Source organism: Gobius niger (genome assembly GCF_951799975.1).
Source record: "Gobius niger genome assembly, chromosome: 6".
Taxonomy (NCBI): domain Eukaryota; kingdom Metazoa; phylum Chordata; class Actinopteri; order Gobiiformes; family Gobiidae; genus Gobius; species Gobius niger.
This window is the reverse complement of record NC_136857.1, coordinates 39,579,380-39,605,513: the sequence shown is the minus strand read 5'-3', so window position 1 is coordinate 39,605,513 and position 26,134 is coordinate 39,579,380. Positions and strand designations below refer to the sequence as shown.

The 26,134-nt window shown below is 47.7% G+C and overlaps 2 protein-coding genes across 2 annotated transcripts in view; one reads left to right on the top strand and one right to left on the bottom strand.

The window, feature by feature from the left end:
• Positions 1–24,397, bottom strand: part of LOC306964353 (protein Niban 1-like) — a gene marked incomplete at its 5' end in the record, with an annotated part of 31,074 nt that extends 6,677 nt beyond the window's left edge. Inside the window, 9 exons of the mRNA XM_079558345.1 lie at positions 6,248–6,429; positions 6,503–6,665; positions 6,886–6,990; positions 9,121–9,236; positions 12,524–12,688; positions 12,773–12,887; positions 14,870–14,998; positions 15,084–15,214; positions 24,343–24,397. Of these exons, the coding sequence (XP_079414471.1) occupies positions 6,248–6,429; positions 6,503–6,665; positions 6,886–6,990; positions 9,121–9,236; positions 12,524–12,688; positions 12,773–12,887; positions 14,870–14,998; positions 15,084–15,214; positions 24,343–24,397 (1,161 nt within the window). The remainder of the gene's footprint in view (positions 1–6,247; positions 6,430–6,502; positions 6,666–6,885; positions 6,991–9,120; positions 9,237–12,523; positions 12,689–12,772; positions 12,888–14,869; positions 14,999–15,083; positions 15,215–24,342) is intronic.
• LOC306964895 (interferon-induced very large GTPase 1-like) overlaps positions 1–26,134 on the top strand; it is a 470,425-nt gene that overhangs the window by 323,704 nt on the left and 120,587 nt on the right. The gene's annotated exons all lie outside the window — the stretch shown is intronic.

Below are 26,134 nucleotides of genomic sequence, written 5' to 3'. Positions count from 1 at the left end.
AGGACAGAGGGTCAGAGGGTCAGAGGGACAGAGGGTCAGAGGGTCAGAGGGTCAGGGACAGAGGGTCAGAGGGTCAGAGGGACAGAGGGTCAGAGGACAGAGGGTCAGAGGACAGAGGGTCAGAGGGTCAGAGGGTCAGAGGGTCAGAGGGTCAGAGGACAGAGGGTCAGAGGACAGAGGGTCAGAGGGTCAGAGGACAGAGGGTCAGAGGACAGAGGGTCAGAGGGTCAGAGGACAGAGGGTCAGAGGACAGAGGGTCAGAGGGTCAGAGGACAGAGGGTCAGAGGACAGAGGGTCAGAGGGACAGAGGGTCTGAGGACAGAGGGTCAGAGGACAGAGGGTCAGAGGGTCAGAGGGTCAGAGGACAGAGGGTCAGAGGACAGAGGGTCAGAGGACAGAGGGTCAGAGGGTCAGAGGGTCAGAGGGTCAGAGGGTCAGAGGACAGAGGGTCAGAGGGTCAGAGGGTCAGAGGGTCAGAGGACAGAGGGTCAGAGGGTCAGAGGACAGAGGGTCAGAGGACAGAGGGTCAGAGGGTCAGAGGGTCAGAGGACAGAGGGTCAGAGGGTCAGAGGGTCAGAGGGTCAGAGGACAGAGGGTCAGAGGACAGAGGGTCAGAGGACAGAGGGTCAGGGTCAGAGGGACAGAGGGTCAGAGGGTCAGAGGGTCAGAGGACAGAGGGTCAGAGGGTCAGAGGGTCAGAGGACAGAGGGTCAGAGGGTCAGAGGACAGAGGGTCAGAGGGTCAGAGGGTCAGGGACAGAGGGTCAGAGGACAGAGGGTCAGAGGGACAGAGGGTCAGAGGACAGAGGGTCAGAGGGTCAGAGGACAGAGGGTCAGAGGGTCAGAGGGACAGAGGGTCAGAGGACAGAGGGTCAGAGGGTCAGAGGGACAGAGGGTCAGAGGACAGAGGGTCAGAGGGTCAGAGGGACAGAGGGACAGAGGGTCAGAGGACAGAGGGTCAGGGACAGAGGGTCAGAGGGTCAGAGGGTCAGAGGGACAGAGGGTCAGGGACAGAGGGTCAGAGGGTCAGAGGGACAGAGGGTCAGAGGGACAGAGGGTCAGAGGACAGAGGGTCAGAGGGTCAGAGGACAGAGGGTCAGAGGACAGAGGGTCAGAGGACAGAGGGTCAGAGGGTCAGAGGGACAGAGGGTCAGAGGACAGAGGGTCAGAGGGTCAGAGGACAGAGGGTCAGAGGACAGAGGGTCAGAGGGTCAGAGGGTCAGGGACAGAGGGTCAGAGGACAGAGGGTCAGAGGGTCAGAGGGTCAGAGGACAGAGGGTCAGGGACAGAGGGTCAGAGGACAGAGGGTCAGAGGGACAGAGGGTCAGAGGACAGAGGGTCAGGGACAGAGGGTCAGAGGGTCAGAGGGACAGAGGGTCAGAGGGTCAGAGGACAGAGGGTCAGGGACAGAGGGTCAGAGGGTCAGAGGGACAGAGGGTCAGAGGACAGAGGGTCAGAGGACAGAGGGTCAGGGACAGAGGGTCAGAGGACAGAGGGTCAGAGGACAGAGGGTCAGGGACAGAGGGTCAGAGGGTCAGAGGGACAGAGGGTCAGAGGACAGAGGGTCAGAGGGTCAGAGGACAGAGGGTCAGAGGACAGAGGGTCAGGGACAGGGGGTCAGAGGGTCAGAGGGACAGAGGGTCAGAGGGTCAGAGGACAGGGGGTCAGGGACAGAGGGTCAGAGGGTCAGAGGGACAGAGGGTCAGAGGACAGAGGGTCAGAGGGTCAGAGGACAGAGGGTCAGAGGACAGAGGGTCAGAGGACAGAGGGTCAGGGACAGAGGGTCAGAGGGACAGAGGGTCAGAGGGTCAGGGACAGGGGGTCAGAGGGTCAGAGGGACAGAGGGTCAGAGGGTCAGAGGGTCAGAGGACAGAGGGTCAGGGACAGAGGGTCAGAGGGTCAGAGGGACAGAGGGTCAGAGGACAGAGGGTCAGAGGGTCAGAGGACAGAGGGTCAGAGGACAGAGGGTCAGAGGACAGAGGGTCAGGGACAGAGGGTCAGAGGGTCAGAGGGTCAGGGACAGAGGGTCAGAGGGTCAGAGGGACAGAGGGTCAGAGGACAGAGGGTCAGAGGGTCAGAGGGACAGAGGGTCAGAGGGTCAGAGGGACAGAGGGTCAGAGGACAGAGGGTCAGGGACAGAGGGTCAGAGGGTCAGAGGGACAGAGGGTCAGAGGACAGAGGGTCAGAGGGTCAGAGGACAGAGGGTCAGAGGGTCAGAGGACAGAGGGTCAGAGGACAGAGGGTCAGGGGGTCAGAGGGTCAGAGGACAGAGGGTCAGGGTCAGAGGGTCAGAGGGACAGAGGGTCAGAGGACAGAGGGTCAGAGGACAGAGGGTCAGGGACAGAGGGTCAGAGGGTCAGAGGGTCAGAGGACAGAGGGTCAGGGACAGGGGGTCAGAGGGTCAGAGGGACAGAGGGTCAGAGGACAGAGGGTCAGAGGGACAGAGGGTCAGAGGGTCAGAGGGACAGAGGGTCAGAGGACAGAGGGTCAGAGGACAGAGGGTCAGAGGGTCAGAGGGACAGAGGGTCAGAGGACAGAGGGTCAGGGACAGAGGGTCAGAGGGACAGAGGGTCAGAGGACAGAGGGTCAGGGACAGAGGGTCAGAGGACAGAGGGTCAGAGGGACAGAGGGTCAGAGGGTCAGAGGGACAGAGGGTCAGAGGTCAGAGGGTCAGAGGGACAGAGGGTCAGAGGACAGAGGGTCAGAGGACAGAGGGTCAGAGGGTCAGAGGGACAGAGGGTCAGAGGACAGAGGGTCAGGGACAGAGGGTCAGAGGACAGAGGGTCAGAGGACAGAGGGTCAGAGGACAGAGGGTCAGAGGACAGAGGGTCAGGGACAGAGGGTCAGAGGGTCAGGGACAGGGGGTCAGAGGGTCAGAGGGTCAGAGGACAGAGGGTCAGAGGACAGAGGGTCAGGGACAGAGGGTCAGAGGGTCAGAGGGACAGAGGGTCAGAGGACAGAGGGTCAGAGGGTCAGAGGACAGAGGGTCAGAGGACAGAGGGTCAGAGGACAGAGGGTCAGGGACAGAGGGTCAGAGGGTCAGAGGGACAGAGGGTCAGAGGACAGAGGGTCAGGGACAGAGGGTCAGAGGACAGAGGGTCAGAGGACAGAGGGTCAGAGGACAGAGGGTCAGGGACAGAGGGTCAGAGGGTCAGAGGGACAGAGGGTCAGAGGACAGAGGGTCAGAGGGTCAGAGGACAGAGGGTCAGAGGACAGAGGGTCAGAGGACAGAGGGTCAGGGACAGAGGGTCAGAGGGTCAGAGGGACAGAGGGTCAGAGGACAGAGGGTCAGGGACAGAGGGTCAGAGGGTCAGAGGGACAGAGGGTCAGAGGACAGAGGGTCAGAGGGTCAGGGACAGGGGGTCAGAGGGTCAGAGGGACAGAGGGTTAGAGGACAGAGGGTCAGAGGGTCAGAGGGACAGAGGGTCAGAGGGTCAGAGGGACAGAGGGTCAGAGGACAGAGGGTCAGGGACAGAGGGTCAGAGGGACAGAGGGTCAGAGGACAGAGGGTCAGAGGGTCAGAGGACAGAGGGTCAGAGGGTCAGAGGACAGAGGGTCAGAGGACAGAGGGTCAGGGGTCAGAGGGTCAGAGGACAGAGGGTCAGGGTCAGAGGGTCAGAGGGACAGAGGGTCAGAGGACAGAGGGTCAGAGGGTCAGAGGACAGAGGGTCAGGGACAGGGGGTCAGAGGGTCAGAGGGACAGAGGGTCAGAGGACAGAGGGTCAGAGGGTCAGAGGGACAGAGGGTCAGAGGGTCAGAGGGACAGAGGGTCAGAGGACAGAGGGTCAGAGGGTCAGAGGACAGAGGGTCAGGGACAGGGGGTCAGAGGGTCAGAGGGACAGAGGGTCAGAGGACAGAGGGTCAGAGGGTCAGAGGGACAGAGGGTCAGAGGGTCAGAGGGACAGAGGGTCAGAGGACAGAGGGTCAGGGACAGAGGGTCAGAGGGTCAGAGGGACAGAGGGTCAGAGGACAGAGGGTCAGAGGACAGAGGGACAGGGGGACAGGGGGTCAGGGGGTCAGAGGGACAGGGGGACAGAGGGTCAGAGGGTCAGGGGGTCAGAGGGACAGAGGGTCAGGGACAGAGGGTCAGAGGGTCAGAGGACAGAGGGTCAGAGGGTCAGAGGGTCAGAGGACAGAGGGTCAGAGGACAGAGGGTCAGGGACAGAGGGTCAGAGGGTCAGAAACACGTGAGGGCGGAGAACCTGAAATGATCATACAACATGTGAACCACCACATGTCATTCAAACGAACAGGACGGGTCTCTTTGGACAGGCTCGTTTTCCTGCAGTCTCATGTTCTGAACCTTCTCCGTCACATCTGAGCCTTCACTCTCTGTCCTTCACCAGATCTTCAGCCGCCGCTTCATTTCTGTGGGACCTGCTCAGTGCAACAGCTGAAGCTACCTGTAGTTCACACAACAACCACGAGGCGGAGCTGTTGCTATGCTAATGACATTTAGAAAGTTTACATTGCACATTTATTTTGATATACTATTGTTATAACGCTGGTGATTTTACCTGAGATAAAACACCTGAGAAAAACACATGTGACACACGTGTTCTTCTACATGAAACTGTGTCATGTCTAATAACAGGAAAGAAAAGCTTCATGAGACCAGATATAATTGATCCAACATGACTGGAAAATTAGGAATTTGGGAACAAAAAATTCCTAAAAACTAAAATAATGAAGATGTAAAGTAGTTTTGGATGTGTGAGACTTCTGTGGTGAAGCTCAGTGTCCTTCAGGAGAGAGAAACTAAATATAAATAACTCTGTGTTCCTCAGAGACACAGGAGCAAAGAAATAAACAAACACACTAACCCTCCCCGACCTTCATCACTATGGAAACATGAGGCTGTAGGAGAAACACCCAGGCCATCAGAGATGTCCAAGACAGAGACCCAGGACACTCAGATCCTGAACATCACACACATGTGAAACCACCCGGTGACAGAGTCCTCGGGTGAAGGTACAATTTATGTAAGGGATAATGTATAGAACGCTGGTCACCTTCAGGGTGAACCGGTTCGTCCTGTCGGTGCTTATTTTCCTGATAATGACCAGCGTTCTATACATTATCCCGCTTATTATACGGCCATTTGCAACTGAACACACAACATAAACTTCGTACACTTTTATGAAGGTCGAAAGGTTTATTTAATGACTTCCACGACAAATAGTTCCCAAAAGTTTGCGCGTTGCTCGGCAACGTTTTGCTAGGCTAGAAGCAGCGAGGCTAGCAGCTAGCCTAGCTACTTAGTTGAAGGTGCAGTTGGAGGAATGGTGGTGAATCTCTGGGTAAGTTGAAAGTCAGACTCACGATTCCCCGACTTCTCTCTCAGTGACGGGACAGATAGTGTCACTACTACGTATGCGCGGAGTGATATGAAAACACCAACTCCGTTGCCATGGGCAGCTTCATTATTTTGTTCAGAGGTCCTTTATCAGAAAATAATGACCGGTAGAACGTTGGGAAATCCCATTCAAATCAACGGAGCTTCTACTTACGTTGTGAAGAGCCGTATAATAAAAGGCCATATAATGGATGATATTCCATTTGCAATGAATTTAAATTTAGTATATTTCGGTAAGGAAAGGTCACGAAAAGGTCACTTCGCATATAATAATGAAGCGAATTAAAGGGATGTTTCAGGATGTTTGACATAGGGCCTCATTTCCTCGTTATCCAGTGTTGCTAATTTCTGGAGATATTTTTTGGGGAATTCATGCAGTTGAAGAGTTTTGTGGCGCTAGGCTAATGCTAGGCTAGTGCTAGGCTAATGCTAGGCTAATGCTAGGCTAGTGCGTGTCTATGGTATCAGCTAGCCTGCATTAAAAACAGTGTGACCCGCTCCACAGAGCACCTGAGGCAAATCACTGATAACACCAGACTAACCATATACATGTCTGTGTTCATAGAATCATTTAAAATAACTTATATTTGAGCAGCATCAGCTTCGTGGTTGTATAAGCTACGCGGCGGCGGAGTGATCTGTTAGAAAATAGTCCCTCAAAATCATTCATGTGATGCAGGTCAGTTATATTCCAAACATGACTCTATGGACACATGTATATGGTTAGTCTGGTGTTATAAGTGACTCAGGTGCTCTGTGGAGCGGGTCACACTGTTTTTAATGCAGGCTAGCTGATACCATAGACATGCACTAGCCTAGCATTAGCCTAGCGCCACGTAACTCTTCAAATATAAGGGTTTAGTTTAGGGTGACACGTCGTGGGGGTCAGTACCTTCTTGAGCTCCTCCTGGTCCTGCAGCACCTCCTCCGTGACGCTCTCCATCAGCCCCGCGCTCAGCTCTCGGCCCTGGGAGAAGCTGCGGCTCACGGGCTCCATCAGGTCCTCCAGCATGGAGGCCAGGAACGGACGGACCTTCTCTGAGACCAGGAGCTCGGCCTGGGGGGACACGGCGGCTGCAGGAGGACATGAGGAGGTGAGGAGGAGAGGAGGTGAGGGACACAGGGACACAGAGACAGCGCTCCTGACCTCGCACTCGCTCCTGCAGCTGCTCGCGGCTCCTCAGGATCTGGTCCATGTCCGAGTGGATGAGAACCTCCTGTCTCCTCAGGCTGGTCCTGCACTCGTCCTTCAGCTGCGACAGGCGCTCCAGCAGACGCTCCTGCACCAGCACGTAGGCGGCCTCCACCGTCTGAGAGGAGGTCAGAGGTCAGAGGAGGTCACAGGAGGAGGAGGAGGAGAGGAGGAGGAGAGGAGGTCAGAGGAGGAGGAGAGGAGGAGGAGAGGAGGTCAGAGGAGGTCAGAGGAGGACAGAGGTCAGAGGAGGAGGAGGTCAGAGGTGGTCAGTGGAGGTCAGAGGAGGAGGAGGAGGAGAGGAGGAGGAGGAGGTCAGAGCAGAAGGAGAACCTCACCGCGAACCACACGAGCTTCTTCTCCGTTTTCTTGGCCTTGAGTTTGGGGAGCAGGTCTTTCTGCAGCGTCGGCAGCAGACGCTCCATCACCGCGTTGGACAGAACCTGAGGAGGTTATATATGTTTATATACGGCTCTTCAGGACGTGTGTAGGTTATATATGTTTATATACGGCTCTTCAGGTCGTGTGTAGGTTATATATGTTTATATACGGCTCTTCAGGACGTGTGTAGGTTATATATGTTTATATACGGCTCTTCAGGACGTGTGTAGGTTATATATGTTTATATACGGCTCTTCAGGACGTGTGTAGGTTATATATGTTTATATACGGCTCTTCAGGACGTGTGTAGGTTATATATGTTTATATACGGCTCTTCAGGACGTACGTAGGTTATATATGTTTATATACGGCTCTTCAGGACGTGTGTAGGTTATATATGTTTATATACGGCTCTTCAGGACGTGTGTAGGTTATATATGTTTATATACGGCTCTTCAGGACGTGTGTAGGTTATATATGTTTATATACGGCTCTTCAGGACGTACGTAGGTTATATATGTTTATATACGGCTCTTCAGGACGTACGTAGGTTATATATGTTTATATACGGCTCTTCAGGTCGTGTGTAGGTTATATATGTTTATATACGGCTCTTCAGGTCGTGTGTAGGTTATATATGTTTATATACGGCTCTTCAGGACGTGTGTAGGTTATATATACACTGCTCACAAAAACTTAGGGCACACTCAACACAATGTAAGTCAGTCAGATTTCTGGGATATCAGACTGTCCAGTTAGGAAGCCACGCTTATTGTGAATCAGTTTCACTTGGTGTTGTGGAAATTAAACAGACACAGGTGGAAATGAGCGGCAATTAGCAAGATCACTCCAAAAGAGGAACCACAGACCATTTCCCTGTCTTCATCCTTTGTACCGTATTTTTGGAACACTTTTGCATTTGTCCAGTGTTCTCACCACTAGAGGCATCATGAGGAGCATCTACAACCCACAGAAGCTGCTCAGGGAGTGATGCTCATCCAAAATGGCACGTCCATTCGTGCTGTGGCAAGAAGGTTTGCTGTGTCTCCCAGCGCAGTGTCCAGAGCCTGGAGGAGATACCAGGAGACAGGCCAGTCCACCAGGAGACCTGGGGGGGGGCGACCGAGGTCAACAACCCGGCAGCAGGACCGCTATCTGCCGCACAGCCCTCCATGTGCGAGCCAGAGGTTCCCTGACTGGCATTGGGGACCGGGATGAGATCCTCAGACCTATTGTAAGACCATATGCTGGTGCTGTGGGCCCTGGGTTCCTTCTGATGCCTGATAATGCCAGGCCACATGTGGCAAGAGTGTGTCAGCAGGTCCTGCATGATGAAGGTATTGATGTTCTGGACTGGCCTGCCCGTTCCCCAGACTTAAATCCAATAGAGCACATCTGGGAGCACGTCTCGGTCCATCCATCAACGCCACGTCGCACCACAGACTGTCCAGGAGCTGACTGATGCTGTAATCCAGGTCTGGGAGGAGATCCCTCAGGAGGACATCTGTGGTCTCATCAGGAGCTGCCCAGGCGTTGTAGGGAGTGCATTCAGGCACGTGGAGGCCACACACACGACTGAGGATGATACAGACTCGTTTGGAGGAATTTCTACAGAATTTGGATCAACCAGTGACCTGATTTGTCACTTTGATTTTGACTATAATTTTGGATCCAGACCTCCAGGGGCTTAGAATTTGATTTCCATTTATCATTCTTATGTTACTTTGTTCTCAACACATTGCCCTACACTATGAATAAAGATTTTCATCCGAAAAATCGAATTGATTGACATCTAGGATGTGTTTTCTGAGTGTGCCCTAAGTTTTTGTGAGCAGTGTATATATTATACAGCTCTTCAGGACGTACGTAGGTTATATAGTATAGTATATGTAGTTCACGCCTGAGGAAGAACCGGCTGTTTGAGATTCCACCTCAGAGGAACATCTCTGAGGGACATTCCTCTGAGGTATCTGAAGTATCTGTTATATATCAGTGTTACTCTGTGGTATATCAGTGTTACTCTGTCCTGCTTTAGTGCAATTATTTGCTCAAATCTGTCATATAGGATCATTGTGGTTTAACAGTCGCTGTGGTAGTATTTGTATTTGCAGTAGTATTTGTAGTAGTAGTATTTGTAGTAGTAGTGTTTGTAGTAGTAGTATTTGTAGTAGTATTATTACTAGTACTCGTACCCGTGCGTCGCTGCCGATGAACATGTCCCAGGCCGCGTGTTTCCCCTGAGAGTCTCTGTAGAACTGAACGGCTTTGAGGAAAGACTTCACCTCACAGGAACTCTTCTTCAGGAAATCTGGAACATCATCATCATCATCATCATCATCATCATCATCATCATCAATATCATCATCATCATCATCATCATCACCATCATCAATATCATCATCATCATCATCACCATCATCAATATCATCATCATCATCATCACCATCATCAATATCATCATCACCAACAAGAACAACAACAACATCAATATCATCATCAATATCCATCCATGTTCTTCTCTTTATCCGGGGCCGGGTCGTGGGGGCAGCAGCCTCAGCAGAGATGCCCAAACTTCCCGATCCACACACACCTCCTCCAGCTGTTCTGACCCCGAGGCCACACCTCCTCCAGCTGTTCTGACCCCGAGGCCACACCAGGCCAGCTCGGAGACATAGTCCCACCACCGTGTCCTGGGTCCACGAGGCCTTGTCCCACTAGGACATGCCTGGAACACCTCCCGCGGGAGGCGACCAGGAGGCATCCGGAACAGATGCCCGAGCCACCTCAGCTGTGAAGGAGCAGCGACTCTACTCCGAGCTCCTCTCGGGTATCTGAGCTCCTCACCCCCAGACACCCTGCGAAGGAAACTCATTTCGGCCGCTTGTATTCGCGATCTTGTCCTTTCGATTATGACCCAAATCACATGACCATAGGTGAGGATCACATGACCATAGGTGAGGGTCACATGACCATAGGTGAGGATCACATGACCATAGGTGAGGATCACATGACCATAGGTGAGGGTCACATGACCATAGGTGAGGATCACATGACCATAGGTGAGGATCACATGACCATAGGTGAGGGTCACATGACCATAGGTGAGGGTCACATGACCATAGGTGAGGATCACATGACCATAGGTGAGGATCACATGACCATAGGTGAGGGTCACATGACCATAGGTGAGGATCACATGACCATAGGTGAGGGTCACATGACCATAGGTGAGGATCACATGACCATAGGTGAGGGTCACATGACCATAGGTGAGGATCACATGACCATAGGTGAGGGCGGGAACGTAGATCGATCGGTAAATCGAGAGCTCTGCCCCGGCTCAGCTCCCTCTTCACCACGACAGACCGATACAGCGACCGCATCACTGCTGACGCTGCACCGATCCGTCTGTCCATCTCACGCTCCATCCGTCCCTCACTGAGAACAAGACCTGAGATACTTGACCTCCTCCACTTGAGGTAAGGACTCCCCACCGACCTGAAGAGGGGAAGGGGAACCATGGCCTCAGATTTGGAGGTGCTGATCCTCATCCCGGCCGCTGCACACTCGGCTGCAAACCGCCCCAGGGCAGCTGAAGGTCCAACAGAACAACATCATCTGCAAACAGCAGAGATGAGACTCTGAGGCTCCCAAACCGGACGCCCTCCGGCCCCTGGCTGCACCGAGAAATTCTGTCCATAAAAGTAATGAACAGAACCGGTGACAAAGGGCAGCCCTGAGGAGACCAACACGCACCGGGAACAGGTCTGACTTACTGCCGGCAATGAACCAAGCTCCTGCTGCTCATACAGGGAACGGACAGCCCTTAGCAGAGGGCCCGGACCCCACACTCCCGGAGCACCCCCCACAGGGCACCACGAGGGCCCCGGACCCCATACTCCCGGAGCACCCCCCACAGGGCACCACGAGGGCCCCGGACCCCATACTCCCGGAGCACCCCCCACAGGGCACCACGAGGGCCCCAGACCCCATACTCCCGGAGCACCCCCCACAGGGCACCACGAGGGACGCGGTCGAACGCTTTCTCCAGATCCACAAAACACATGTGGACTGGTTGGGTGAACTCCCACGAACCCTCGAGCACCCGATGAAGTGTATAGAGCTGGTCCAGTGTGCCACGACCAGGACGAAAACCGCATTGTTCCTCCTGGATCCGAGGTTCAACTATCGGCCGGATCCTCCTCTCCAGCACCCTGGAGTAGACCTTACCGGGGAGGCTGAGGAGGGTGATTCCTCTGTAATTGGAACACACCCTCCGATCCCCCTTTTTAAAGAGAGGGACCACCACCCCGGTCTGCCAATCCAGGAGCGCTGTCCCCGACCGCCACGCGATGTTGCAGAGACGTGTCAGCCAAGACAGTCCTACAACATCCAGAGACTTAAGGTACTCAGGGCGAATCTCATCCACCCCCGGAGCCACCGAGGAGCTTTCTCACCACCTTGGTGACTTCAGCCCCGGTGATGGGCGAGCCCACCTCCGAGTCCCCAGCCTCTGCTTCCTCATTGGAAGACGTGATGACGGGATTGAGGAGGTCCTCGAAGTCCTCCTTCCACCGCCCGACGACATCCCCAGTCGAGGTCAGCAGCCCCCCACCCGCACTGTACACAGTGTTGGTGAAGCACGGCTTCCCCCTCCTGAGGCGCCGGATGGTTTGCCAGAATCTCTTCGAGGCCGACCGATAGTCCTCCTCCATGGCCTCCCCGAACTCCTCCCAGACCCGAGTTTTTGCCTCCGTGACCGCACGAGCTGCAGCTTGGCCTGCCGGTACCTCTCAGCTGCCTCAGGAGTCCCACAAGCCAACAAGGCCAGGTAGGACTCCTCCTTCAGCTTGACGGCATCCCTTACTTCCGGGCGCCACCACCGGGTTCGGGGATTGCCGCCGCGACAGGCACCAGAGACCTTACGGCCACAACTACGAGCAGCCGCATCGACAATGGAGGAGGAGAACAGAGTCCACTCGGACTCCATGTCCCCCGCCTCCCCCAGAATCTGGGTGAAGCTCTTCCGGAGGTGGGAGTTGAAGACCCCACTGACAGAGAGATCCACCAGACGTTCCCAGCAGACCCTCACAACACGCTTGGGCCTGCCAGGTCTGACCGGCTTCCTCCCCTGCCAGCGGATCCAGCTCACCACCAGGTGGTGATCGGTTGACAGCTCCGCCCCTCTCTTCACCCGAGTGTCCGAGACACGCGGCCGGAGGTCAGACCCCGACCACTAAGGCGTAGGGACGCGACCCTCTCGTCCACCGGGGTGAACTCCAACACGTGGCGGCTGAGCTGGGGGGATATGAGCAAACCCACCCCAGCCCGCCGCCTCTCCCCGCGGGCAACTCCAGAAACATGGAGAGTCCAGCCTCTCTCCAGGAGTTGGGATCCGGAACCCAAGCTGTGCGTGGAGGTGAGCCCGATATCCAGCCGGTATCTCTCAACCTCCCGCACAAGCTCAGGCTCCTCCCCCCAGCGGAGACGAAAGCTAGTATTAGTAGTAATGGCAGTAGTTTGTAGTAGTATAGCAGTAGTATAGCAGTAGTATATCAGTAGTATAGCAGTACTATAATAGTAGTATTGCAGTACCTTGGTTCTGGTGGCGGATACAGTCCCAGAGTGCGGAGATGAAGTTTTCCTGTCGTTGTTGTTGTTTGAAGCAGAAATACGAGTCTCGTCGATACGGCAACCGCAGGTAAACAGGAAACTGTCCCGGCATGGAGGTCAAGGGGGGGGCGAAGTCCTCCTTCACGCCTGCAACCACACAAAACATGAACAACGGGGGTTTCAGAGTCATGGCATGTTCCCTCACAGTGCGGAGGTGTGTGTGGGACTCACTGCCGTCGTCGGGGAAACACTGGTCCACCAGCTGCATGTATCTCTCCTCTGTGGTCAGCACGGCGCCCCCTGTGGGCAGCAGCCTGTGGTTCGCCGGCGCCCCCTTCAGGAAACTCTGGGAAAGTCGATGGTTTTGTTAAACACATGAACCACATCACACCCGTCCTCCACACTGCCCTTCACCACAGCCACGACAGAACCCTGGTCCTCAATGTCAAAAAATCTTTTCCATTTTAGTCTAGTTTCAGTCGACTAAATTTCAGACTAATTGAGTCGACTTTGCATTGATAATATTGATTCTAATCATGTTTAATGTTGTTCCTCTGCTTCATGTTTCTGCTCCACATGAACAAAGCTCAGAGCTGATCCTTTAAACATGATCTGAGGCTCTTTCAGACGCTCAGTAGCAGTTTGGATGATTTTAGTCTCTCCTTTTCATTTTTATTTAGTCTGATTTTAGTCGACTCAAACATCTGGACATTTTAGTCACAGTTTTAGTCTCATGAGAAACTTTTCCTTTAGTTTTTGTCCAATTTTAGTCACAAAAATATCACTTTGACTAAAATTAAGACTAAATATTTTAGTCGAGGACATTAACACTGTTTTACTGTAAAAAATATTTATTTTTGGTTGAATTTTTGTCACTTTTTGGTTGAGTTTTTGTCACATTTTTGTTGAGTTTTTAATGTTCCTCTGCTTCATGTTTCTGCTCCACATGAACAAAGCTCAGAGCTGATCCTTTACATGATCTGAGGCTCTTTCAGACGCTCAATACAAGTTTGGATGATTTTAGTTTCTCCTTTTCATTTTTATTTAGTCTGATTTTAGTCGACTCAAATATCACTTTGACTAAAATTAAGACTCAATATTTTAGTCGACAAAATTAACACTGTTTTACTGTAAAAAATATTTATTATTCACTTGAAATTATACAAAATAATCTGAATTAAGAAAAAAACTTGTGCTTGTTCCATTGGCAGGGTTAGTTTTCATCTGCTCTAAGGCCAAACCAAACTAATTCAAGTAGATTTAAGTCGTTTCTACCTATAGATGGATAATCTTTTATGATTATGGCCTAAAGGCTGCTCTGCTAAGACAGTATTTACACATTTCTGGAGTACTTTAACAGGCATTTGAGCTCTGATAATATTTCACATTTTGTACAGATAGATCATGGACCCACGGACTGATATTAATGATCATTTTTATAATTCATACACTTTCTTTTTAGCTACGACTTGTGAAAGTGTAACGCTGTTAATAGGAAAAACTGGCTCCGCCCCCACTGGGACCTATGACATCATCACATCCTGGAACCTGCAACACCTGCCCCTGACCCCCCCTCACATGTGCACACCTGTCACTGTCTCTGCTCCTCCTCCAGCTATTTATCACTGAGCTTCAGGCGTTTTCAACCCCTTAACCCCCACCTGAACCGAGCACAGTTTCTCCAGTTCGGCTTTACCCCAATCCAAAAGCTTCTGGGAAAAAGGTGAGAAAAGAGCAACAAAACTGAGACGAAAACAATGATGGAAATGTGACAAAAAAGTGAGAAAACATTGATGAAAAAGTGACGAAAAATGGATGAAAAAGTGGCAAAAACTCACAAGAAATTGACAAAAAAATGACATAAGAAATGACAAAAATGTGAAAAAAAATTGATGAAAATTTGACAAAAAAATTACAAAAAATGACCAAAAAATGACAAAAAAATGATAAAAATTTGATAAAAAATGGACGAAAAAATGACAAAAAATGACAAAAATTGGATAAAAATTTGATTAAAATTTGACAAAAAAATGACAAAAAAATTGACAAAAAAATGATAAAATGTGACAAAAAAAGGACTAAAAAATGACTAAAAAGTTACAAAAATGAGCTGAATACCCCCCAAAAAATGCGATGACGTGAGGAAAAAGTTCCTCTCGGTTCAGGCGGGAGTTCAGAGGTTAAATCGGTCAGAGCCAAAACTGTGTTGGTTCAGAATCAAATATTTTTTTACCCGATATCACATTTTTTCAGGTATCGACTCCCCCATGCCCCTCCCCCCTCCCCCCTCAGGCCCCTCCCCCCCCTCAGGCCCCTCCCCCTCCTCACCTCCAGCCCGTCGTGCAGCTCCAGGCTGTGATTGGCTCTCACCACGACGTAGCGCTCCCTCCACTTCCTGCTCTCGTCGAAGTACAGCACGGCGTCCTCGTACAGGACCTCCCCGCCTTCAGGGGGCGGCTGTGGCGGACACACAGGGCTGTAGTATCTGTAGTACTTGTAGTATTTGCAGTATTTGCAGTAGTAGTACTAGCGTGGGACTGACCTTCTGTTTGAGCAGCTGGAACGTGGCCTCCTGCTTCTGCTCCAGGTCCTGCTGAGCCTGAGCGAATCGAGCCACAGAAAACTGACGGCGATAAAACGGAGTGAACCTGGACAGCTCCGCCTCCGCCTCACCTGGAAACACACGCCTGTTTAAGCTCCGCCCACTCACCTGTACATGTAAGACACGCTTACTCATTCACAAACACTGACAGGCAGGGGCGTCGGACTGGGGGGGTAAAGGGTGCTGAGTACCCAGGGCCCAGAGCAGGGTAGGGGCCCTCAAAAATGCTGCAGAAAGCGTTCTGTACTGTACCTTCTAAGTTTCCTCATAATTGATGCTATAAGAACTGAACACAACGGGGCTAAAATACAATGGTTGCTACACAGAATTTTGCACAAAAATGGGGGGGGGTCCACCAAGATAGTTTGTACCCCGGGCCCACAATTTGGTGCTACGCCCCTGCTGACAGGTTCCAGGAGGAGCTTCCTCATGTTTTCACACAAACACGACTCGAGTTACACTTTGTTTAAAGTCAAGGAGGAAAAAGCTGAATATTCAAATCCAGAAGCAGATGCAAAACTCGGGAAGTGAAAGCACTTAGTGAGACTGAACGAACCTGCAGGAAACATTTAACACTTTTGAAACTCTCCATCAGAGACGAGAACATCTAACATTCAGAAGAAAAATGAACAAAACACAAGGACGATTTTAGAACTAATGCAGAAACATGTGTTTGTATCTTAACCCCTTAACTCCCACCTGAACCGAGCACATTTTCTCCAGTTTGGCTTTACCCCAATCCAAAAGCTTCTGGAAAAAAGGTGAGAAATAGCAACAAAACTGAGACAAAAACAGTGATGGAAATGTGACAAAAAAAAAAAAAAATTGATAAAAAAAATGACTTTTTTTTTTTTTAAATAGACGAAAAAATGACAAAAATGTGACAAAAAATGACCAAAAAAAAGGCAAAAATGTGATAAAAATTCAACACATTTTTTTTTTTTAAATGACAAAAAAATGACAAAAATTTGATAAAATGTGACGATTTTTTTTTTTTAATGTAGCAAAAAATGACACAAATTTGACAAAAAAAGTTACAAAAATGAGTTGAACACCCAACAAAAAATGATGGAAAAAAAAGGAAAAGATCCTCTCGGTTCAGGTTAGTTAGAGATTCAACATAAATATGAGGAAAATGTTCTGAAAATTGTGTTATTGTCACTTTTTGTGGTTTTGTCGTGTGACTTTAGTCGCTTTGTTGTTGTTGCTTTTCCAGCAGGTTTCTGTGTTTTTCTTGTGTTGTAGATTTGGGTAAAGCCAGTCTGGAGGAAAGAGCTGTGTTCCTGTGGGGCTTCAGTCAGGGGGTCTTAGCTTTCAAATGAGGCGTTACACCTGTAGCTGTGAGCTCCAGAAGCTTTAGATTTGGGTAAAGCGGAAGAAAACCCTCACAGGAGATGTTAAAGAGAAGGCGGGGCTTCAGAGGCTACAAAGAGCCGCTCTTTTGACTCGGCTCCTGAAAAGAGCCGTGAATCCCGTGAATAATAACAATGTAATGAAGAATGACTGAAGAAACAGAGACCGCCTGTTGCCCCGGGCGACTGAGAGCCGCACAAACAGGTCCTGTGTGAGGCGGTGCGTTCACTGACTGCTATGTGCGGTATGTTCAGGGACACGCCCTCAGACACGAGCCACAGGTACGACAGCAGAGGCCACGCCCCCTGACCGCTGAGGCCACGCCCCCTTCACTGTCTCAACAACACTTTCTCTGAGTCACTTAATCCAGACAGACTTTCCTGAAGAGTCTGTGGCCGAGTTACAGAGCTGTGAACTACAGGGCGAGGATCACACTACAAACATCACACTACAGGACGAGGATCACACTACAGGACGAGGATCACACTACACACACATGTGGACACAGTGAGCTCAGCATTAGCGTGTTCGATACAACACACGGTTATAACATCATTATAAACATCAGGCCAAATCCTTTAGTCTGTTTTGTTCAGCTCTGGAACAGGAATAACATAAGTAAGGACTAAACACCTGGGAGCTGCATTAGCCGGTTCTAACGCCCGACACAGTGTTGTTCCTCCTGCATTATAACGTCTAACGCGGCTCCTCGTTGTTTAATCCGCTTATACCAGGGTCCCACAAACCTAACATTTATAATAAATGTGTTTTTCATTGACTAAAGTCACTAAATCTGCCAGACTACGGGACTATTTTGTGTGGGTTATTAGCCGGTCACTGAAGGCTGGTCTCAGAGCGAGTCATTCTCCGCAGCTATTACGAGGATCTCAGTCAGGCTCAACGACACAACATCAGCACAGAATCACAACACAACAGGACTAACCCGGAAACACTTTTCCCTGGAAGGAAACACCGATATGCGGCACTCGTGGGCACCACTTATTTACCTTTTACAAGGTTTAACCTGAAGCTAAAGCTAGCTAGCTCAACCAGCTCAACTGTTTATGGAAACAGCTGCGGTGGAGTCGCTCACACCTGGGCCCCCCCAACTCAAACTTTTATGTTTGACTTTACTAATCCAGACAAAGATGCTTCAATGCAGGATCATTTTATGTTCGCCTGAAAATGATGAACAGCCTTAACCGTTTCCAATAGAAATGTAAAGCTCATATGTTATTAACAGTAGCTAACCTAGCTGCTCACTCTCCTCTACAAACATTTAGCAAACACTAAATCCATCTCATAATTACGCCTTTATCTGGTTCAGCTGTGTCATGCGTTGCTATGGCGACGCCACAGCGGAGTCACATCCCAGTGATTTAACTACCGGACTACGTGTGCGGTTATACCAAAATAATGCACCAGCCAATCAGAATCCAGTATCACCCACACCATGGTGTAATAAAGATTATAAAACTGAGTCAGAATAATCCAGTCAGAGGCGGAGAGTCTGATCTTTACAGGGTTTAAATTTCATTCATTTGGATTCTTTATTGGCTTGTTGCACGGTGTGGCTATGCTAGTTCCTCTGACCTGAAGGTGTGAGCGCCTGGACTTCCTGTCTGTTTTCTTTTCCTGGAATAAAAATCATATTGTCTAAAGATTATGTTGTGGGCGGTGAGTTCCCGGTAGATGATCATTTACTGTGTGTTTAAATCATGATGTAACGAGTTCAGATCAGAGACGCCTGTGATCATGAAGGATTGAGAGTTTGTCTTGAAGCTAAAGGCTAACATGCTATAAAAAATATATATATAAAGGCACTATTTCAAGTTGTGTAAAGCATTAACCCCTTAACTCCCACCTGAACCGAGCACATTTTCTCGACGAAAACAATGATGGAAATGTGGCAAAAATGTCACAAAAATGTGACAAAAAAATGACAAAAAATGACAATGTGATAAAAAAAATTGACGAAAAAATGAAAAAAAAAAAAAACATGACAAAAATGTGATAAAAAATTGACAAAAAAATTACTAAAATGTGATAAAAAATGGACACAAAAAAAACAAAAAACAAAAGTGACCAAAAAGGGACAAAAATGAAAAAAAAAAAAAGTGATGACGTGAGGAAAAAGATCCTCTCGGTTCAGGCGGGAGTTAAGAGGTTAAATTAGCCTTTAGTTTCAAGACAAACTCCCTGATCCTCACAAACATAAACGTCTCCTCTATGGAAATATTTCTACCAGAAACTCACTGGTCTGAGCTCATCTTAATGGAAACTAGAAATGCAATGGCTGTGCCATTGCGATTGACTGCGGAATTGCGGGAAGCGAATGCAGAAATTGCATAAACTCTTCAAATTGCATAAATTGCTTAATTTGCATAATCTAATTTGCATAAACTGGTAAAATGCTTAAAATGTCATGTTGCGTAAACTGTATAAACTGCATAAAGTGGTAAAATGCATGAATGGGTTAATTTGCATAAATTATGTAAATGGAATAAACTCTTTAAAATTCATAAATCCTAAATGGCATAAACTCTTAAGTTGCATAAACACTTTAAAATGCATAAAGTGGTTAATTTGCATAAATCGTTAATATTGCATAAACTTTTATATTCCATAAACTGGTCAAACTGTTGAAATGGCCTCAGTGCTTGATTGGCAGAAGCACAAATGGCTGAAAGGCGGAGTTTCCCCATTGGCTGGATTCCCCACATACACACCAATGCAAACATTTCAAACTCCCGTATAAAAAAACTGGAAAACTGCAGAAGGACAATTTTTTCTCAAAACCCACAAGTTGCAGAAGCTGAACATGCACAAAGTGCAGAAATTGCATAAAATGCAGAAAAAAGTGCAGAAAAGCATGGATTTGCGGCAGCCCCATTATAAGTCAATGGGAAAAATCTCCGACATTTTGGCCGATTGCGGAAAAAACGTAAGTTGCAGAAGTCCCAAAAGTAACAGCACCTTCTCCTCAACATGCGGAACATTTTGATGCATAACTTGCATAAATTGCACAAAGCATGAAGGTGCTGAAAGCTGGAGAAAATCGGGAAAAAGATGGAAGAGGAATAACTAGAAAAAACTAGAAAAAACTGCGGAATCCTAGGCTACTAATGCAGAAATTTCAAAAATTGCATAAAAATTGTGAAAAGATTCATAATTGCATAAGAGTGCTTTTATTGTGAAAATCCTCATTTAGTTGCATAATACTGCTTTACATGTGAAAATCCCTATTAAGTTGCATTAAAGTGCTATTATTGTGAAAATCTCTATTAAGTTGCATTAAAGTGCTATTATTGTGAAAATCTCTATTAAGTTGCATTAAAGTGCTTTTATTGTGAAAATCTCTATTAAGTTGCATAATTGTGTTGTAATTGCAAAAATCCCTATTTTGTTGCAGAAACTGTAAAAACTGTTGAAATTGCAGAAACTCTTGACATTGTATAAACTGTTTAAATCACTCACAGACTTCACTGTATCAGAAATCCTATTAAAATGAATGGGCAGAATTCCCCATACAAATCAATGGCAGAATTCCCAAGCCCGTAGAAAAAAACTGGAAAACTGCAGAACTCTAATTTTTTCTGAAAACTGACAAGTTGTGGAACCTGAACAAGCACAAACTGCAGAAATTGCAGAAAATTTGGAAAAACTTGCAGAAAAATATCAATTTGCGGAAGCCCCATTATAAGTAATGGGAAAAATCGGCCGAATATCGGCAGGGGGCGCTCACATCAGGAAACATAAACATCTGGACTCTTCTGTTTCATGTGTTCAGTGACAACATTGATCCCATTGTTTTATGCGAGTCTGTTTCCACGGCGACAGGGCGTGTTTAGCCGTTAGCTAATGAGCGGGTGATGATGTGTTAAAGGCGCTGATTTAAAGGGAAGGTGCTTTTATCCGTCTGACTCACGGTTTCCTCAGGCGGGAAACAAAAGTCACGTCATCACAGAAACATCTGCATTCCTGAGGAGACGGCGGACAGAGGTCAAAGGTTAAACTCACCTTAACCTTTGACCCCCAGTGACGAGTGTGGGGAAAACACAAGAATAAAGTGGAAACAACGACATGAATGAGCGGTGAGAAAGAAAGAACAGAGGCTCAAAAAAGCAACAAAAACGACACTAAATACGACATAAAAGCAGCGACGGCGCAACAAAACCGGAGGTAAACAGGTTAAAGTGAACCAAGCACATTTTCTCCAGCTTTACCCCAATCCAAAAGCTTCTGGAAACAAGGTGTGAAAATAGCAACAAAACTGAGATGAAAACAAGGATGAGGATGTGAAAAAAGTGAGAAAACATTGATGAAAAAGTGACAAAAAATGATAAAAATGGACAAAAATTTGACAAAAAAGTGAGAAAAATTGGACGAAAAAGTGAGAAAAAAAAGGACGAAAAAGTGATAAGAATTTGACAAAAAAAAGGAAATAATTTGACGAAAAAGTGACAAAAATGGACAAAAACTTGACCAAAAAGTGAGAAAGATTTTACGAAAAATTGAGAAAAAATTGAGAAAAAATTGAGGAAAAAATGGCCGAAAAAGTGACAAAAAATGTACAAAAATGGACCAAAAATGGACAAAAATTTGAAGAAAAATTCAGAAAAAATTGACGCAAAATTTAGAAGAAATGGACGAAAAAGTGATAAGAATTTAGCAAAAAATGTGAATAATTTGACGAAAAAGTGACAAAAAAGTCACGAACATTTGACAGAAATGTGTCGACTGCCCGACAAAAAAAGTGATGGAAAAAAATCTGACTTGAGGAAAAAGATCCATTTAGTTTTGTCGGTCTTTCAGATGAGGCGTTACACTGGCCTACAGGATTTGGGTAAAGCTGAACTGGAGAAAATGTGCTCCGTTCAGGCGGGAGTTAAGAGGTTAATAAACAGGATTTATGCACAGGAAAAGTATTTTGGGGGCACATTTTGTCCCTCAGCGCCCCCTCACTAACACATCCTCCCACAGCTCTGGCTGCCCTGGGGTAGACTGACTGGAGTGAGGCAACCAGTCCGTGCCATCGGCCCCTCCCACCACCACCACCACCACTCACTGCACTCATCCTGGCCTATTGTACATGTTTTGGGGGGAAACCCGGAGGAAACCTACGCAGACACGGGGAGAACTCCACAGAGAGAACCTCCAGAGGGAGCTGTGATGAAGGCGATTAACCCTTAACAACACCTTAAAAAACTCACGTTAAGGAGCTTCCACACAAACATGTGCTCGCAACTTTAGAGAGCTATAACTCAATGACGGAACTATATTTTTTAAAACTTTTTTTTTATTTTGAAGGGCTGACTCTCTTCTTTCCATATATATAAAAACATATCTTTTTAACATTTTTAACCCTTTAAATGCCAACTCTCTGCCCAAAGGTTACTAGTCAATGGTTTTGCATTTCAAATCTAAAATGGTAAATGTCTGGTCTGGCTGATGTGGCCTGAGGTCTGTGACATTTGACCTGAAGGATTGGTTTCTAAGTTAAAATGTGTTTATGTAGCAGCGATTTTAGTTCAACATGTTGTTGTGGGAGCTTCCACACAAACATGTGCTTTTCACTTTAGAGATATAAAAAAAATGAAGGAACAATATTTTTATAAAACATTTATTTTTATTTGGAGGTTGACGTCTCCTCTTGTTCTCTAAGTTATTTTCATATGTCTGGAAAGAGGAGAGTCAGACCTTCACAATAAAAAAAAAAAACACAATATTGTTCCTTCACGGAGTTATAGCTCTAAAGTTTCAAGCACATTTTTGTGTTGAAGCTCCTTAACGTGAGTGTTTTATTCATGAGTGTTTACAATGAGGTAAAAATCCAAATCACATCAAATTATTTTAGATCAGCAAAAAATCCACCCCCTGAGGAAGTTTCACTAAACTGGCTTTAAAAATGTAGGAGTTAAAACAAAAGTCCTGGTGCTTGGGTGTGATTAAGGGTTAAACTAAAGTGACTTTCCTTCTTTGTTTTTTCTCTGTTTGATCAAATCTTAACCTCTGACCCCCGGCCTTAATCAAACACCTCATCTCCAGTTCGGCTTTACCCAAATCTAAAGCCGATAGGCCAGAGTAACGCCTCATTTGAAATCGCGTTGTTGCTGCATCGTTGCTCATTTAAGCTCTTAACTCCCACCTGAACGGAGCACATTTTCTCCAGTTCAGCTTTACCCCAATCGAAAAGCTTCATGGGAGAAAAGCACCAAAACAGCCACAAAAAATGAGGAGAAAACAAGGAAGTAAACGCAACAAAAAAATGACAAAAATTTAAAAAAATGTGACAAAAACTCAACAAAAAAATGACAAAAACTCAACAAAAAATGACAAAAACTTAAAAAAAAAAGACAAAAACTTAACAAAAAAATGACAAAAACTCAACAAAAAAATGACAAAAATTTAAAAAAATGTGACAAAAACTCAACAAAAAAATGACAAAAACTCAACAAAAAATGACAAAAACTTAAAAAAAAAAGACAAAAACTTAACAAAAAAATGACAAAAACTCAACAAAAAAATGACAAAAACTTAACAAAAAATGACAAAAACTTAACAAAAAAATGACAAAAACTTAACAAAAAAATGACAAAAACTCAACAAAAAAATGAAAAAAACTTAACAAAAAAATGTGACAAAAACTCAACAAAAAATGACAAAAACTCAACAAAAAAATGACAAAAACTCAACAAAAAAATGACAAAAACTCAACAAAAAAATGACAAAAACTCAACAAAAAAATGACAAAAACTCAACAAAAAAATGACAAAAACTCAACAAAAAAATGACAAAAACTCAACAAAAAAATGACAAAAACTCAACAAAAAAATGACAAAAACTCAACAAAAATGTGACAAAAACTCAACAAAAAAATGACAAAAACTCAACAAAAAAATGACAAAAACTCAACAAAAAAATGACAAAAACTCAACAAAAACTCAACAAAAAAATGACAAAAACTCAACAAAAAAATGACAAAAACTCAACAAAAAAATGACAAAAACTCAACAAAAACTCAACAAAATGTGACAAAAACTCAACAAAAAAATGACAAAAATGTGACAAAAATTGGAAAAAAAAAGGGTGACACAACACAACAACAACACGAGGAAAAATATCAATTGTGTGGGTCTTAGCTTTCAAATGAGGCGTTACACAGGCCTGTATCCATAGATGCACTCGGTTTTGGTAAGAGGTGAAGGCTTTTAGATTTGGGGGAAAGTCAGTCAGACTCATGTGTTATTACACGTGTTATAAAGTAATAACTTATCATTAAATCTGCTCTAAAACACATTCAGACTCGGTCGACAGATATAAAAGGTGATTCTTCGCCGCAGGATTATTCCAGGTCATGGCGGCCTGGAGCGTTACCGCGGCAACGAGCCACGGCCCTGTCACAATAAAAGCATCGGCCTGACAGTCTGAGGGAGAACAGGACGGACGAGTTCAGCCAGGATCAGATTTCAGGTTCTCTCTCTCTCTCTGCGGAGACGCCCGGGGTTTAGACCAGGCTGGAGAGTTTTATCTTTACAAACTCTTATTTATGTTTCTGAGACGCAAATATATCACTTTACAGCCAGGATATTTGTATTCTCCACAAAGTTATAAACAACATGTGAAGAAAATCCACGAATGTAAAAGATTCTTGACATTAAACGTATACATATGAGACGAAAATGCAAAGGTAAAAGGTCTGCTAGACGAGGTTTGTAGGTCTTAGCTTTCAAATGAGGCGTTGCTCTGGCCTTGTAGATTTGGGTAAAGTCAAAGTAGAGGAAACACACTTGTACCGCGGGGTTAGAGGTGAAGGTGAGTCAGAGCAGAGACGGTTTGTTTGTACCTGTGATGAAGGCGGTCTTGGTCTCGTCGAGGAGTGAGGACCCGGAGACCCCCATGGTGAGTCCAGCTGTTTGTCCAGGTGTGAGTCCAGGTGTGGTCCTGCTGTGGTCCTGCTGTGGTCCTGCTGTGGTCCGGTCCAGGTGAGACTCAGGTGTGAGGCTGCAGAGCGATGATTCCGGGACTCAGGCTGAAGCCACTCCCTCCTCTGTCTGCACCACTCCCCCTCTTTCCTCTCCTCCCCCTCTTTCCTCTCCTCCCCCTCTTTCCTCTCCTCCCCCTCTCTCTCTTATCCTCCCTCTACCCCTCCTCTTTCCTCTCCTCTCCCTCCTCTTTCCTCCTCCTCCTCTTTCCTCTCCTCCTCTTTCCTCTCTCTCCTCTTTCCTCTCCCTCCTCCTCTCTCCTCTCCTTCCTCCTCTTTCCTCTCCCTCCACTTTCCTCTCCCTCCCCACCCCTCCCTCCTCCTTCCTCTCCCCTCCTCCCCCCTCTCTCTTATCCTCCCTCGTCCCTCTACCTAACCTCCTCCTCTCCTCTCCCTCCTCTTTCCTCTCCTCCTTCCTCTCCCCTCCTCTTTCCTCCTCCTCCTCTTTCCTCTCCTCTCCCCTCTCCTCCTCCTCCTCTTTCCTCTACTCTCCCCCCTCCCCTCTCCTCTCCTCTCCCTCCTCTTTCCTCCTCCTCCTCTTTCCTCTCCTCCTCTTTCCTCTCCTCTCCTCCTCTTTCCTCTCTCTCCTCTTTCCTCTCCCTCCTCCCTCCTCCTCTTTCCTCTCTCTCCTTCTCTTTCCTCTCCTCCTCCTCCTCTTTCCTCTCCTCTCCTCCTCTTTCCTCTCCCTCCTCCCTCCTCCTCTTTCCTCTCTCTCCTTCTCTTTCCTCTCCTCCTCCTCCTCTCCTCCTCTTTCCTCTCTCTCCTCTTTCCTCTCCCTCCTCCCTCCTCCTCTTTCCTCTCTCTCCTTCTCTTTCCTCTCCTCCTCCTCCTCTTTCCTCTCCTCTCCTCCTCTTTCCTCTCCCTCCTCCCTCCTCCTCTTTCCTCTCTCTCCTTCTCTTTCCTCTCCTCCTCCTCCTCTTTCCTCTCCTCCTCCTCCTCTTTCCTCTCCTCCTCCTCCTCTTTCCTCTCCTCTCCCTCCTCTTTCCTCTCTCTCCTCTTTCCTCTCCTCCTCTTTCCTCTCCTCCTCTTTCCTCTCTCTCCTCTTTCCTCTCTCTCCTTCTCTTTCCTCTCCTCCTCTTTCCACTCCCTCCTCTTTCCTCTCCTCTCCCTCCTCTTTCCTCTCCCTCCTCTTTCCTCTCCTCTCCCTCCTCTTTCTTCTCCTCCTCTTTCCTCTTTCCTCTCCTCCTCTTTCCTCTCCTCCTCTTTCCTCTCCTCTCCCTCCTCTTTCCTCTCCTCCTCTTTCCTCTCCTCCTCTTTCCTCTCCTCTCCCTCCTCTTTCCTCTCCTCCTCTTTCCTCTCCTCCTCTTTCCTCTCCTCTCCCTCCTCTTTCCTCTCTCTCCTCTTTCCTCCTCCTCCTCTTTCCTCTACTCTCCCCCCTCCCCTCTCCCCCCTCCCCTCTCCTCTCCTCTCTCTCCTCTTTCCTCTCTCTCCTCTTTCCTCTCTCTCCTCTTTCCTCTCTCCTCTTTCCTCTCTCTCCTTCTCTTTCCTCTCCTCCCTCCTCTTTCCTCTCCTCCTCTTTCCTCTCTCTCCTTCTCTTTCCTCCACTCCCTCCTCCTCTTTCCTCTCCTCCCTCCTCTTTCCTCTCCTCCCTCCTCCTCTTTCCTCTCCTCCTCTTTCCTCTCCTCCCTCCTCTTTCCTCTCCTCCCTCCTCCTC